At 42.0% G+C, this 16695-nt stretch overlaps 1 protein-coding gene across 1 annotated transcript; it reads left to right on the top strand.

Moving 5' to 3' along the window:
• The first annotated feature begins 4668 nt into the window (after positions 1-4668).
• Positions 4669-14680, top strand: LOC134211344 (aldehyde oxidase 1-like). The gene is made up of 8 exons (XM_062688124.1): positions 4669-4844; positions 5535-5707; positions 5971-6502; positions 6563-6889; positions 6948-7198; positions 7264-7728; positions 12347-13705; positions 13766-14680. The coding sequence occupies exons 1-8, from the start codon at positions 4805-4807 to the stop codon at positions 14423-14425; spliced, it is 3807 nt and encodes a 1268-aa protein (XP_062544108.1). The 5' UTR covers positions 4669-4804; the 3' UTR covers positions 14426-14680.
• The last annotated feature ends 2015 nt before the right edge of the window (positions 14681-16695 follow it).

The following is a 16695-nucleotide window of genomic DNA, read 5'->3' as shown; positions in this document are numbered from 1 at the left end:
AAAACAGTCTAATACGTTGACGCTATCATGTTATTTATAATTCTCTCGATTTCAAAAAGTGAAAAAATATTGTTTTAAAATGCTTGGAAGGAATTTGGATGAGTGAATATATCTTCTCAACCAAATAAAAATTATTATGAATAATACCATCTGGCATCACGTTGTAGTCGAACGTGCATATTTTTGTTTACGTCGCATTTTCTACCGTCCCGAGAGAAGGAGAGTAAGATGTTGAGAGATTGAGTGAAAATCGCTTATGCCAGGAATTGAATTGAAGTATGCCGGAAAGCAATCGCTGTGACTAAAATACGTGCTAGTTAATTTTAATCAAATAAAAGCTTTTTCAAACGATGTTTTGCAAGAATAGCTATTTTTAAGCAGAAGTGAACCCTATTGCAGTATTACACGGCCCACAAAATTCAGAAAAAAAATATGTTGCTTCCTGTCATAAATATCAAATAAATAATGCAGTCATACGCATGTCAAGCCGGGAATAGGGTGAGAAACCCTATAGTACGTGTTTTAGTCGTCACGAAAATGATAAATTTTCTATTTGGTGTTCGGTGACTCATGCGCATGTATTGCTCTTTGTTCCGGTCGAAACAAGCGCATTCTTCAATAGTTTGCAGCAGCCATCGAACATGTAAGTACAGTGCGTGCACAGATAAACAGACATAACACTCGTGTAATTGTCATCGATTCACTGATTTACTGGTCAATTCAAATAATCATTAGTTGGCCAGTCGATAACTCGTGGCGCGCGCATCGGATTTGCTCAAGTTTGACTTTTGCTCACTGCCGCCATCTGGTTCGTGATTTTCCCATCTTAGTGAAAACAACAGATGTCGTTAGTGTATGTACGACGGTGAATTTTATGGGTAACAGCCCAATGTGTTATGTCTGTTTGTCTGTGGTGGGTGTTTTAGTCGTCGCGAAGTATTATATCGAATAAGTCTTTGGAAGAAAACGTTAGACACGCGTTGTTTTTCCATTTGTGTATCAACATGAATATGGCGTCGTTCAAAAGAAATAATTACTCACTTACCAAGGCGATTTCCTTTCCAACTAACATACTATTCCTTTCCAGTACGCTCAAGGCATCGTTATTGGTTTTGAATTAAAGAAACTCCGAAGCATGTACAATGAGGATAGCTTCATAGTCCCAAGAAAACTGCTCAATTGATGAGCTGTGCATTATTTCTCGGGTACTTATTCAAAAGAACGTGTGTGATTTTGTAAACAAAGATTCAAACGTCGATTTATCTAATGTGATGGCACTCCCACGCAAACCACGCAACACCACCAACAGGTAGCCGAAGGCTTCCCCTACCTGTCTATGGTGATGGTTCGCGTGGAAGTGCTATCAGATTGGACAAATCGACGTGTGAATCTTTGTTTACAAAATCACATACGTCCTTTTGTTGTTTCTCGGCCACTCATGACTAGCAACTACGATGTGTACAGTCAATCAAGCTAAGCTAAGCCAATATCGGAGCTATGATATGAAGTCCAGGAGCAGTAACCCTACAAATGTATGAAACGTCGCAGATTAACCCAAGGACAATAAGGTCGCTTCATATTACTTATTTTTTGACGTAAACTACGTCTAAGGGGAAGCCTCAGATACAGGGTGCAAAATGAAAATTTCCAAATTGAGGACCGTCACGAAATCATGTAAGATTTCAAACGGTAATAACGTCTTTATCTTTCGATGGATTTTCGACATTTGCTTATCAATCGATTCGGAAACTCTCCAGCAATTTGCCAATTCTATTGATACTATTGATTATCAACGTTAAACTATTGAAAATGTTATTTCTTTCCAAACCGGGTGAAAAATTCAATCCCGTTCATAAATCCCCAACACGGACATCAGATTGCAGTAACGTACGGGCCTTTTGATCCACTGCTTCGTTTTTCCTGTGTATAAAAAGCCCCGTGTTTCGCGTGCGCGCGTCATTTTCATTCTGCATGTCACGGAGAACGGATGATTTCGTTCGGACGGGAGGGCTCGTTGATTGAGATTTATGAGTGTTGATGCGGATGAAATTTTTCGTCAGGTGGTGGTGGTGGTGGCAGTCTGGCAACAGCAGTACATCTTTTCATCCGTGTTCCCAACAGCATCGTTGTGGAAATGAATCGGTTCTTTTCAGGACCACCATTATGTTTGGGAGGAAAATTAAGTTGAAATAATTTTTGACGTAAACTACGTCTAAGGGGAAGCCTCAGATACAGGGTGTTAAACGGAAATTTCCAAATTCGAGACCGTCGCGAAATTAGGATAGATTTCAAACACGAATAGCGTCTTTATCTTTCGATGCATTTTAATCACTTACTCTGCAGAAGTCGAATGATGGATTGAATCTCATGAATTTTTGCGTTACTGCTGCCGATTTATTGCAACAATCTCATGAGTTTACTCTCAGTCAAACCAAATTCCTCCAATGAAAAATTTAATGCCCTGAAAAGGACAGATTTCAGATCATGCGGATTTCTAATCACCAACACAACAGCAACCATCCGATAGTCAGAATATCACAAGAGTATTTCACTCAAATGCTACACTGCAACAGATTGCCATCGTTGGATTCTCTGTCGCAACGATCCTGTTACGAGCGCTACCTACGCCATCGGTGGAAACGAAGAGCGTGCGTCAGAAGGAGAAGCTGCAAAAATGTATTTGCATGGATGGAAGTTAATCCTGAAACAAGTAGCAGTCTATCTACTAAAATAATAATCTTGAGGGGAAATTTCACTGGTATTGATGCTATCCATGTGAATAAATTTTTGTAGCGTCCCTGACGCACGGTCGTGATTCCGCCACTGACGGAAACTATCAGCCATCACCAAGCGATTGATATGCACTTTGATCAAAATTCGTCTCGCCTCAAATTATGGCTTAAGAGCTGCTTTCACTGATGACACTTCAGACGCAACCGTTGCAGAAATAAACACCACCATAGCCGCCATCGTAGAGACACGCAAGAAAATTTCATCTGAGTGCTGTTGATGCTGACGACGACGACCGCGCGACCCACACCATGGGCCATCTTTATTGATGATAAGAAAACTGCTCTCCCCCGCGGGCGTGGCACTTCATTAGAAATGTCGCGGGCGGCGGTCCCAGCATCGGTTCTTCTCAGGGCCACCATCCTATGCAAAGGAAGAGGTGAGGCGAATATTGTTCAAAGAGCAAATTAAGCACTTGGCGACGCCATAATGTTGCCGTCCGTAGCAGAATCACGAGTGCGCCCCGGGAGGAGATGCTACAATTATGAATTCGTATGGATGGCATCAGTAGCAGCCAGGTGAAATTTTCTCAAGATCTTATTTGATTTTGTTGCAGCTTGTGATTGGGATGGCGGATTATTAACAATCTATCGAAAGATGAAGATGGAGACAGTTCAATCGAAATGATGCCGTCTGTAGCGAAATCACGAGTGCGCTTTGACGCGTGGTCTTTGCAAAAACATGTGTGCGTCTTCAGTGATTTGACGGTAGTTATCCTCATTTCTAAAGTTTTAACGAGTAAATACAGTAAAAAGTGCAATTAAACTTGATGAATTGAAATTTAGAAATACCCAAGTTTAGTTAAGCTCATTTAGAATATTTTTCGAAAAATTCGAAAAAGAGCAATGAATTGAATTTAAACAAACAAAACTAAACTACTCATATTATACAAAACTCGGAAATTCAATAAATTTGTTTTAATTACATAAATATATTAGTTCCTTTTAAAATGTAAATTTCATAATAAATCCAAAGAGTAATTTTGTAATACTCATGGATAATGGCACTAGATTCTTCATTTTACCAAACTGTTTCACGTAGTTTACGTCGGGCGGTCGTGTCTTGTACACAACCCTTATGATTTTTCTGATAAGTGATAATGTCATTGAGTTCACTTTTTTAATGGGCAAACATTAAAAAGTCCAAAACTACGTTTTTACGTTATGAGAAATTTCTGTGTTAAGGCAGACTTATTCCAACACCTTCTACACTTAGAATAAATCGGAAGCTCGTCGCATGTGTGGATACATACTGAATCGCCATCAACTTCATTCAACCGTCGCGTGACAGAGAAAATCTCTTGTGATTACAGATGACAATAAAACAAACTAACTCCGATGCCCATTTTCGTACTCAATGCTCACATGTGTCACCAGACCGAAGAAATAGGTATGAATGCGCAATCGCACAGATAGAGAAATGATAATCACAAATGTATATAACAAGAAGTCTGATGAAGCGAATGCGGGCATTGTGCCATAAGGACCGATGCCCACAGCGTTAAAATAGCGCAAGGTGTGCATCAGCGCGGCCATGCTGCGTTCGAGCTTTTTTTTTTTTTGTTTCTTTATTAAGGAGACTTTCAGCCCGAGGCTGGCTCGTCTCCGGAATTGTGCGTTCGAGCTTTTTCCCGATGCACACTTGCGTCTTTTTACCGCCGCGTGCACTGTGCGTCGAAAAAATGCTAAATGATTGTTAAATACCTATCTTTGCAAACCTTATAACCGTTTATGACATACATTTTTTTCATAAAATAAAAGTTTTCCTAAACGCTACTTAGATCACCTTTACTTTGAAGATTCCAACAGATTCGCGTGATTCCTGTAATCAATGGTACGTAGGCGCGTATTTTTTGGCCGTTAAATTAACCGGCAGCTGGTAGTAGTCTCACACTCGCTCACGATAAGTCGTAGTGAGAACATCTAGTACAGCAGCAATCTATTTGAGTTTTACTGAGAAAAAAAGGGAATATAGTGGCACTAATCAAAGTTAATAGGTGTATTACCAAATAAAAATGCAAGTCACTTTCACCATAAACGGACAGAGTTACTCGGGTAAGTTGCTTCATGTTATGAAATTCTTATGGGTTATTTTTAGATTCATGAACGATATCAAACATTTAAAAAATATACCTCGTCAAAACTTCAACAATTGCCATGCAAAATAAAGAAGATATAGGATTCAAGTGTTAGATAACATGCTTATATTTCAATTTATGGGCATTTGGAATAATTGCTAATAGATCATTCATTTATAACTTAATATGTTTAGTCTTAGAGACATCAACTTTTAAAGTCTTTAGCAAATGTGATTTTTTTAATTTGTGAAAGAAGCACAACTTATATTTAAAAATTTCAGTTGTATCATAGTAAATGCTAAATGCACATTGTATTATAGTAAATGCCAAACACATTGTATTTGACTACCCATCCTAGATAAAACTGGAAATCACGTTGGATAGATACGTAAATCAAACATTTATAAAAAGTGCACCCGATATCTTATCAGGAAACTAACGATCCCACAAAGGTGCTCTCGTAAATTATATGTAAGCGGAATGACAACCAAGTAATTTTGCGATAGGGAAGCATGCAATCAAAACAGTTGAAGTGTTAGAGTAAATAATTCTACCGGCGGTATCTACCGGTCGCAAAATAACGGCATGACTAGTCAAAACAAAAGAGTGTGACGCATTTTCTAAATAACTATATTCTAACCATACTGTACTCAACCAACTATTGCAGTCGATCCAAAGACCGTCCCCGTTGATACGTCGCTGAACACGTTCATCCGCAACCATGCCCACCTCAGTGGGACGAAGTTTATGTGTCTGGAGGGAGGATGCGGAGCCTGTATCGTCAATGTCAACGGAATTCATCCAGTTACCAAGAAGAGCGCGTCGTGGGCTGTAAATTCGGTATGTTTGATTTCTCTCAATCCTAGTAATTGTTCAAAACCAGAGCAAATTATCTATCGAGTGATCCACAATTAGTCAAGACTTATTGACTTTGGTGCGTTGGGTGTAGTCGAGATAGTTCAGTGCATCTTCATTCTTCAACGCCATTATAGCACTGTGATAGCGATTTATTAGTTACGTTAAATTGGTTTCACTCATATTTCCAAATTGATGGCCAATTTTATATTCCCTCTTTGAACTGAATATAAATCATTCAATTTTAGTGCCTGTTCCCAGTGTTCTCTTGCCATGGACTGGACATTGTCACCGTGGAAGGGATTGGAGACAAGTACGATGGCTATCACGCAACGCAAAAGGTGTTGGCGCACTTCAACGGCACGCAGTGTGGGTACTGCTCCCCAGGCATGGTCATGAACATGTACAGCCTGTTGCAATCCAAAAAGGGCCAAGTATCGATGGATGAAGTTGAGAATGCCTTCGGAGGAAACATGTGCCGTTGTACTGGTTATCGTCCCATTTTGGATGCATTCAAATCGCTTGCATATGATGCCGAGCCTCGATTGAAGCAGGCCTGCATGGATATTGAGGACCTCAACAAGATCTGCCCGAAGACTGGAAGTGCGTGTGCTGGAAAATGCTCTGCCGCTGGAAAGCTTCTTGATAAGAAGGGTATCCATATGAGTTTCACTGAGGATAAAGAATGGCACAAGGTTTATAATATAAGTGATGTTTTTGCTATTTTTGAAAATATTGGATCGAAACCATACATGTTGGTCGCAGGTAACACTGCACATGGTAAGTATAAATATATATTAAAGGAGTGCCGCCCAAACTTAATCATTACAATTCCTACAGGTGTCTATCGTAGAAGTGATAAACTTCAAGTATTCATCGATGTCAATTCGATAGACGAACTGCGATACCATTCCCTTGCTAACAACTTGGTCATCGGAGCTGGCGTATCATTAACCGAATTGATGGACATTTTGTCAACCGCTGCGAAAGAAAACGATAAATTTGCATACTGTTCAGAACTTGTAAATCACATTGACTTGATTGCCAACGTCCCTGTGCGAAATACGGGAACAATTGCTGGGAATTTGAGCATCAAAAACCAACACAATGAGTTTCCTTCCGATTTGTATCTTATTCTAGAAGCGATTGGAGCAACATTGACGATAGGTAGGTTTTCACGGTCTATATTAGATGTGATAATTTATTGAATATCTTTCAATTCAAGTCGAGTCTGGTGGCAAGACTACGGAGGTCAAACCATCGAAATTCGTCAGTTTGGACATGAACAAGAAGCTGATCTTGAACGTCAGTCTACCACCCTTGGACCCAAAATACCACGAATTCCGCTCATTCAAAATCATGCCGCGAGCTCAAAACGCACATGCCTATGTGAATGGTGCTTTTCTGTTCAAATTCAATAACATCAAAACCGTGGTTGAATCTGCAACTATTTGCTTCGGTGGTATCAACCCTAATGTAAGAATTATTAATTATATTGTTATCAAGCTCAAATCGTAAGAACATTCCCCTCTCTCATTCAGTTTACCCATGCTGCATCAACAGAGAACTATCTCGTTGGAAAAAACCTTTTCACGAACGAAACCGTTCAGGATGCACTGAAAACACTTTCAGACGAGCTCCACCCAGACTGGGTTCTACCAGATGCATCTCCCGAGTACCGTAAAAATCTGGCCATTTCTTTGCTCTACAAGTTCATTCTAAACATCGCCGGCAACGAAAACACCGCCTCTGTTAAATCTTCGTTCAAATCCGGGGGCACGGTCCTGGAAAGACCACTATCGACGGCTTCGCAGCGTTTCGATACCGTCAAGGAAAACTATCCGCTAACAAAGAACATACCGAAGATCGAAGGGCTTGCGCAAACCTCCGGAGAAGCGAAGTACACCAATGACTTTCCGGCGCTGCCACATGAGCTGTATGCGGCTTATGTGCTCGCTACAGAAGCGCACTCCAGGATTGAAAATATTGACGCATCGGATGCTCTGGTAAGTAAATACCTACAGTTTATGTGGGTTATAAAAGTACATAGGCTAAGGTGGGGCAAAACTAATCACGGAGTAAGATGGGTCAGTGCCGTTTTTGAGTCTCGTATACATTTAAACGCAGAGATAATGCCCTTGTAAGAAGAACAATTTGGTTAAGTTGTTTATTGAAAATGTATAATTTTTGTCTTTAAGAAAGCAATACACGGACGGCCTGTTTTCAAAAGGAATTGCAGATTTTTAAATGTAAAGTCCTTTTTTCATACTTACTTACTTGATACTTGATGGGCTACAGCTCTTCGATGAACCTACGCCGAATGGAGTATCCTTCTCCACTGGACTCGATCATGGACCAATCGCTTCCAGTCGCCCTGAACATTGAGCGCCCTCAGGTCCTCTTCAACTGCAAAAAGCCACCGTGTACGCGACCTTCCACGAAGCCTGCGGCCTCTTCCGGGTTCTCTACTAAATATTATCTTCGCTTGACGTTCTTCCGGCATACGAACAACGTGACCAGCCCATCGTAGTCTGCCGTGTTGAATAAGCTTAATACATCCAGCCCTTTATACACCTGGTACAATTCATGATTCATGTGGCGCCGCCAGATACCGTTCTCCTGTTTACCGCCGAGTATTGTCCGCAGCACCTTATTCTCGAATACTCCAAAAGCTGTCCGATCCGACTCCTTTAATGTCCATATCTCATGGCCATATAAAGCCACCGGGAAAATCAAAGTAGTATACAGCGCGAGTTTTGTTTTCGTTTGCAGACTATGGGACTTAAGCTGGTTACGAAGTCCGTAATAAGCCCTATTTGCCGCTGCAATACGCCTTTTCACTTCGCGGGTAACATCATTATGGCACGTCACTAACGTTCCAAGATACACAAATTCTTCTACCGTGGACCCCCGGTAATATGACCGCTTTTAATCTGAACACTTTTTAATTTGAACCCCGTTGGTTTGAACATCGTTCAAATTAAAAATGGTTCAAACGTCATTTAGCACGTGGAATCGAGAGAAGAAAAGTGAAACATCGTGAAACGGAACGCAGAATCAAAACAAACCAGCAAAGAGAGCGCCCAGAAACCAGTTTTTCTGATGCAAATAGAGTAACCAGAAGTTCAAATTAAAAATGAACCCCGTTAATTTGAATTAGGTACCGTTCAAATTATCGGGGGTCCACGGTACCACTTCAAATTTTTCACCATCCAGCACCATTTCGCTACCACCACTACTAATGAACCCACGTTGATTGCCAACGACCATGTACATCGTTTTTCTGGTATTGATCGTGAGTCCAATCCTCGCTGTATCCCTCTTAAAAGGCACAAAAGCCTCTTCTACGGCACGGCGATCAATCCCGATAATATCGATATCGTCCGCAAATCCCAGGAGCATATGCGATTTTGTGATAATGGTACCGCTTCTTTACACCAGCTCTCCTAATCGCTCCCTCGAGCGCTATATTGAACAGTAGATTCGAGAGTGCATCACCCTGCTTTAATCCATCTAAGGTAACAAATGACGTCGATATTTCATCCGCAACCCTTACACTTGATTTCGATCCGTCCAACGTTATACGAATCAGCCGTATCAGTTTCGCCGGAAAACCATGTTCAAGCATAATTTGCCATAATACATTCCGTTTCACTGAATCGTACGCCGCCTTGAAATCAATAAACAGATGATGTGTCTGCAAGTTGTACTCCCGGAATATATCAAGGATTCGTCTCAGGGTAAACATTTGATCCGTCGTTGATCGGCCCTCATGAAAACCTGCTTCAAGCGGTCTCAATCTGTTGAACAGAATACGGGACATAATTTTGTACGCCGAAATAGGGAGGATTATTCCTCGGTAATTGGCACACTCCAGTCTGTGCCCTTTCTTAAAGAGAGGCCAATGAGGCCGTCCAACCAGCTAGCAGGCATTTCCTCGTCTTCCCATATTTTCGACATAATATGGTGCAGAACTTCATAAAGCTGCTCACTGCCATGTTTGAGAAGTTCAGCCGAGAGCTGGTCCTTCCCCGCAGCCTTATTGTTTTTCAGCTCTTTGACAGCTTTTTTAACCTCATCTAGTGTAGGTGACTCCACAGCTTGTCCATCGTCGCTAATATTTATTCTGTTCACCGATGCACCGCCACTTCCTCCATTCAACAAAGTCTCGAAGTGTTGCTTCCACCTGGCAGCCACTTCAGTTTTATCTGTCAGCAAATTCCCTTGTTGTTCGTTGCACATGACGGGAGATGGCACTGTCTCTCTCCGCACGCCATTGACATACTCATAAAACCTCCGCATATCGTTCGGCTCCATTTTTTCCTGCGCCTCACTAATAACTTGTTCTTCGTACTCTTTTTCTTACGGCGGTGGGTTCGTTTTACGGCTGCTCTTGCTTCCTTGTATCTCTATTCGATCGGGTACCCGACACCAACATCCGGCTTCTGGCAACGTTCTTCTCAGAGAGTGCTGTCTGACACTCCACATCGAACCAACCCGTCCTGGGTCGCCTCTGTGTAGTGCCTACCACTTCTCGTGCTGTTGTGCTCACCGCTCCATGGATCGACTCCCATAGATCGTTGATGTTGTCGCTAACGTTGATTGCACTTATCCGTTCGTCGAGCTTCTGGCGGTACTTAGCCGATACTCCTCAATCGCTAGATATTGTAACGCATCATTCGCTGTGATCTTTCGTTCAATACAGTTGACAACCGTGATCGAATTTTACTGACAACGAGGTAGTGATCAGAGTCAATGTTCGGACTTCTGAATGTCCGCACATCGATAACATCCGAGAAATGGCGCCCATCCACCAGAACATGGTCTGTCTGGTTGCAAGTTTCACCATTTGGGTGTCTCCAAGTGTGCTTTCGGATGTTCTTTCGTGCAAAGTAGGTGCTACTGATGGCCATCCCTCTGGCAGCAGCAAAATTTACTAGCCGTAGGCCGTTGTCATTGGTAGCGGAGTGAAGGCTCTCTACCGACCTGAGCGTTAGCGTCTCCGATAACAATTTTCACGTCATGCTTTGGGCACTCTCCATAGGCTTTATCAAGACATTCATAAAACGTGTCCTTCACGTCGTCTGATTTATCGTTTGTCGGTGCGTAAACGTTGATTAGGCTGTAATTGAAGAATTTGTCCCGTATCCTCAACACACAGATTCGTTCGCTAATGGGTTTTCACCGCATCACTCGCTTCATCTGCTTGCCCATCACTACGAAACCAACTCCATGCTCTGTTTTTCCGCCGCCGCTGTGATAGATGTTATACTTGAATGCAGTGTTGGTCGTGGGGTCCACGGCTCGGAATTCACGTTCTCCGGATCTGGGCTATAGGACTTCTTGAATAGCGGCCGCGTTCACTCCAACCTTCTGCAGTTCGCGTGCTAGAAGGCTCATTCGTCCAGGTTCATTTAGGGTCCTGACATTCCAGGTACCGAGTTTCCAATCATAGTCTTTATATCGTTGCCGGGTCGGTTGCCAAAAATAACGTTCTCTTTTTCTTCTATCTCCATTTTTCGTGGTATTTGAGAGGCTTCAGTAAGCTACCTTACCGAGGTCGCGTTACCTACATCGCGATGCTGGGGCTGCCACCTTAGGTATAGCTGACGCAATACAGCATTTCGTTAATCAGCCGCTGGGTACCAGGCAGACGCTGTTTGAGCCGCACCTCCTGGTGAACAGACGCTCGAGGCGTACCTTCTCACTCTAGCTGATGTCAGAAGGACAACAGTGCCCAGGCTGCACTACCAGCTAAGTACACAACCCTTAGCTGGCGGTCTTTTGTCATCGGACGACCCGTGGAAGCGTGAGATAGGGACTTGTGGGGACCAGAGCTCTGTTGGGCGCTCCTTCCTTGATGTCAACCCACCATTTTGCAGCCATTTTGAACATCCGCTGTACGAGTTTCAAATTCATCATCAAATGATCCCTTCACATTGTTGAATCGCCGTTCGAACATTTCTTCCGGTCGCTGAATTTGAGCAATGAGAAGTCCTTGATGGTCAGTCATTGATGGACGTCACCGCTGAATTTATTCCAGACACCAATAAGGTCCATCTCCATTATCGGCTGATGCAGTAGTGATCGATTTGATTTTTAGTAGGGGAACGGTTCGGCACTTCATCCCATAGCTCCTATTTCCATCCCTTCAATCATCATGACTTGTTTCTTATTTTTGTGATTTTTTTCACCAGTGCAGTAAGATGCACGGCTACAAAGCAAGACCATGCTGAGGGTGGCTGGGTTCGATTCCCGGTGCCGGTCTAGACAATTTTCGGATTGAAAATTGTCTCGACTTCCCTGGGCATAAAAGTATCATCGTGTTAACCTCATGATATGCGAATGCAAAAATGGGGTTATTTGGCTGAAAGAACACTAAGGTGCAAAGTTGCTATAATGGATGAGGATGATGTTTTGTCAGTAAAAAAAAAAGGCTCGACTTTTCGCGCATTTCTCCAAGACCATGACGACGTCTCATTATATAACCAGTAGAGTACCATCACTCTTCCTAATCAACCAGCACAACATTTTTTCTTTGATCTTTCATTAGGTAAACAGTAGAATATTTCCATGCCTCATCGATGTAATTTAACTCCCTTTTAATTCACTCTTAATTTTCAGCAAATTCCAGGAGTGGTTGCATTTTTCTCGGCAAAGGACATCCCCGGTGTCAACAATTTCATGTACTTCCCGGACTTCATGGGCAATGAGGTGGAACCAATCTTCTGTGCCGAAAAGGTCGAATACCATGGTCAACCGATCGGTATGGTGGTCGCGGAAACCTTTGCCCTGGTAAATCGCGCCGTTAAAGCCGTTAAGGTTACGTATGGCAAGCGTGAAGTGGCTAAACTCTACCCCACGGTTCAAGATGTGCTGCAAGCGAAAGCCAACGATCGCATCAAAGAAATGAGCTACGGTACCCACGGTGATAAGTACGACAGTGCGTCCGGTGGGGATGTTAAGGTAAAGGGTCGTTTCGAGATCGGTGGTCAATACCACTACTACATGGAAACTCAATCATGCGTCTGTATTCCCATCGAGGACGGCATGGATGTGTACTCCGCAACGCAATGGGTTGATTTCACCCAAATTGCAATTGCTAGAATGTTGAAAGTTCCGCAGAATAGCCTCAACCTATACGTTCGAAGATTAGGTGGGGCTTATGGTGGTAAAGGAACGAGAGCAACTATGATAGCTTGCGCATGCGCCCTTGCCGCCCATTTGACCAAGAGACCGGTTCGATTCGTCATGACCCTAGAAGCGAACATGGAAGCCATTGGAAAGCGATATCCAGTTATTGCTGACTACGAAGTTGACGTTGATAACGATGGAAAGATTGTTAAGCTGTATAACGAGTACATGCATGATTTTGGATCATCTTTCAACGAATCGATGGGTCACGCCGGCGAATTCTTCAGCAACTGCTACGATAAAAGCGTCTTCAAAACAGTCCCCAAAGGTGTTCGGACAGACTGTGCTAGCAATACTTGGTGCCGTGCTCCAGGAACTACAGAAGGCGTTGCTATGATTGAAACCATCATGGAACATATCGCCTTCGCAACCGGTAAAGACCCCTTGGATGTTCGAATGGCCAACATGCCGGAAGATATGAAAATGCTCGAACTGATGCCTCAGTTCCGTGCAGATGTACAATATGATGTCAGAAGGAACCAAATAGAACAATTCAATGAACAAAACCGTTGGCGCAAGCGCGGTATTGCCATTGTGCCAATGCGATATCCCCTTGGATATTTTGGATCACTATCGGCAATAATTTCTATTTTTCATAACGATGGAACCGTTGCCGTTTCACATGGTGGAATCGAAATGGGACAAGGCATGAACACCAAAGTTGCGCAGGTTGTTGCTCATATCCTAAATATTCCTATGGACAAAGTTATTATCAAGCCCACAAATAATTTGACCTCACCTAATGCAATTTGTACTGGCGGTAGTATGACGAGTGAAACTGTTTCATATGTGAGTATGCGATGACTTGTTCTAACTTTTATAAATTATGAAATCTGATTTACTCCACAGGCTGCCAAACGAGCTTGCGAAATTATTCTGGAGCGCATGAAACCAGTTCGGGAGGAAAATAAAGACGATTCTTGGGAAACTCTTGTTGAAAAGTGCCATAACCAGAGTATCGATCTTTCTGCAACATACATGTACAAAGCTTCCGATTTGACACCATACATAATTTGGGGTTTGAGCTGCTCAGAAGTCGAAATTGATATTCTTACCGGAAATGTTCAACTTCGTCGTGTGGACATACTCGAAGACGTTGGTGAAAGTTTGAGTCCTGGAATCGATGTTGGTCAAATCGAGGGATCGTTCATTATGGGGCTGGGCTACTATCTGACGGAGGCTCTTGTTTTCGACCCGGAGAACGGAGCTCTGCTGACCAATCGCACCTGGACCTACAAACCTCCTGGCGTCAAGGATATTCCCGTTGACTTCCGTGTTCGCTTCCTGCAAAACAGCTCCAATTCCACCGGAGTACTGCGCTCGAAAGCAACTGGTGAGCCGGCGATGAATATGACCATTTCCATCATTTTTGCGCTGAGGCATGCATTGATGGCTGCTCGCAAAGATGCGGGTTTACCGCATGAATGGGTCTCGCTTGGAGCACCATCAACGCCTGATCAAATATATAAATTAGCTGGTAATTCGGTTGAGCATTTCAAATTGTACTAGGTTGGGTATGAATATATAACGCAATCCAATCGATAAATCATCCTAATAATATATAGTAAGAAGCAACACATTATGACGAACATTACTGAGCCAAAAACTCTATTGATAAAATAGAAAGCATTAGATAACCACGGTGAGGTCAATTATTTCAGTTATTACAACAATGAATAAAAGTATAATAAGGATTATTTATATCTGCTGTTAAAATAGTATTAATTCATTAAGATGAAATATAAAACAGATGAAAGTGAAAAATTACTATAACAATTATTCTTTTCAGAAATTAAGCTTAAATCTATTCTGATATCTTCGATTCAACTAATGTGACGCCTCAATACTCGGTTCACGTTCACAAACTTCCAACGAACGTAGTACATTCGCCGATACGTTTGTAATTTAGTATATTCGGTTCCATCCATTCCAACCAGATTTGAAGTGATGTATCGCTTGATTGCGGATTGGAGGAGTATGGACTAGAAAAAGGGTTTTGCTCTTAGTGTATAAGACAAGAGTTAATGGCATACCAATCGGCTGAATTTACATCCTCAGGTGTCTGTTAGACTGATTTCGGTTTACCCTTGCTCAAGAAAATAAAAAGATCTGAAGCGTGCGCCATTTTTGTAGAGTTGCTGTAGATATTTAGTATTTTAAACTGCGTGCACGCCGCGTCCACGCAATGTACCCAACATCGAATGGAGTTTATGCACACGTATACGTGAGCACGACTACATTTGATTCTAGGTACCTTGCGTGGACGCGGCGTCACACAATGGCGGAAACCCGGACAAAAACTCAAAAAAAATTTGTTCGTTTCGCGAAGTTCGTATTTTTTTAATTTCACACATTTAGGGGAACTGTTCCGTTTCCCATCTCACTAAACATATATTCATCTCATCGCAAAACAGAGAAATACAGCACCAATCTTGTCGCTTCTTTTTGCTAACATACATGCTCACTGTAGAAAAAAATCACAAAAATAAATAACAAATCAAATACCCTTTCATTGTTTTATTTATGATGGAATTGAAATGGGAGCTATGAGATGAAGTGTCGAACCGTTCCCCTATTAAATAAACTGATTCTAAAATTTGATGATTGTAGCTTGTAAATTCAATTTTTGGTGGCTTGTTGAAGTTAATGCTGTAAAAACATCTCCCGAACAAATTTGTATGAAAATTTGTAAAAGAAAATTTGACTAAAGTTTTTTTCGGGAGAGATTCAGAACGATCTGGTATCATGTATTGACACTAGGGTGGCTCAAATTAGTATGGGAAAAACTTTTTTCAATTTTTTTGATGGGCCGCCTTCTTATTCGGTCCTATTTGATGCCCTGATGCTCTGGGCAAAATTTCAGCCAAATCGGTCAACGTTTGGGCGGTGCTAAACTCGTTGGAAGTTTATATGGAAAAATATATGCAGAAACATCCAAAAACAGTGATTTGCAGTTGGACGGCACAATTTACAATCAAGGGCCATGAAACTCATTCAGTTCTTGTAGAATTAAATACAGAATGTTATGCAGAAAACCGTGAGAAGATTAGAGTTTTCCCGGCTAAGTTATTAGCATTTCACTGAAGTGGGGTTTGAGCAAATTTCGTTTCTTTTGCCTTTGAAAAGAAATAAATTCACCCCTACAACACTCCAGTAAAATGCTAATATCTTTTCCTAATAAACTCTAATCTTCTCGCGGTTTTCAGCATAACATTCTGTATTTAATTCTATAAGAACTGAATGAGTTTCATGGCCCTTGATTGTAAATTGTGCCGTCCAACTGCAAATCACTGTTTTTGGATGTTTCTGCATATATTTTTCCATATAAACTTCCAACGAGTTTAGCACCGCCCAAACGTTGACCGATTTGGCTGAAATTTTGCCCAGAGCATCAGGGCATCAAATAGAACCGAATAAAAGGGCGGCCCATCAAAAAAATTGAAAAAGTGTTTTTTGAGCCACCCTAATTGACACCTATATCTTTGGTCTTCTTTCCGGTGGATAGTATGCTCCAATAGTGTGATAGCTGCTCCAAAGCTGGAAATTGACTGCTTCAATGTTAGAATAAGGACGCTGTTAATGCTTCAGACCTTAAGGCTTGCACCTCCAGAAGTACTCGAGTAGCATAATATAATGTTGGATAACAATTCTAACCTCAAAATGAATTTAGCGTCTTTGGGAAAAATTTGAGCAACATATCAGGTTTTGTCCGGTATTTGTATGTGAGCCCGCCACTGTGCGTCAACGCAGCTTGAAAACCCGCTACGTGGGCATCGGCC

This window comes from Armigeres subalbatus, chromosome 2 (genome assembly GCF_024139115.2).
Source record: "Armigeres subalbatus isolate Guangzhou_Male chromosome 2, GZ_Asu_2, whole genome shotgun sequence".
In the NCBI taxonomy this organism is placed as follows: domain Eukaryota; kingdom Metazoa; phylum Arthropoda; class Insecta; order Diptera; family Culicidae; genus Armigeres; species Armigeres subalbatus.
The sequence above is the reverse complement of the archived record's forward strand: the minus strand, read 5'-3'. Positions and strand labels throughout refer to the sequence as shown.

What these genes read in the sequence shown, in the direction of transcription:
- LOC134211344 (XM_062688124.1), top strand. Translation starts at nt 4,805, where the DNA reads ATGCAAGTCACTTTCACCATAAACGGACAGAGTTACTCGG. An exon ending in TTGACGCATCGGATGCTCTG is followed by an intron (nt 7,729 to 12,346) that starts GTAAGTAAATAC and finishes CTTAATTTTCAG; the next exon opens with CAAATTCCAGGAGTGGTTGC. An exon ending in CGAGTGAAACTGTTTCATAT is followed by an intron (nt 13,706 to 13,765) that starts GTGAGTATGCGA and finishes TTTACTCCACAG; the next exon opens with GCTGCCAAACGAGCTTGCGA.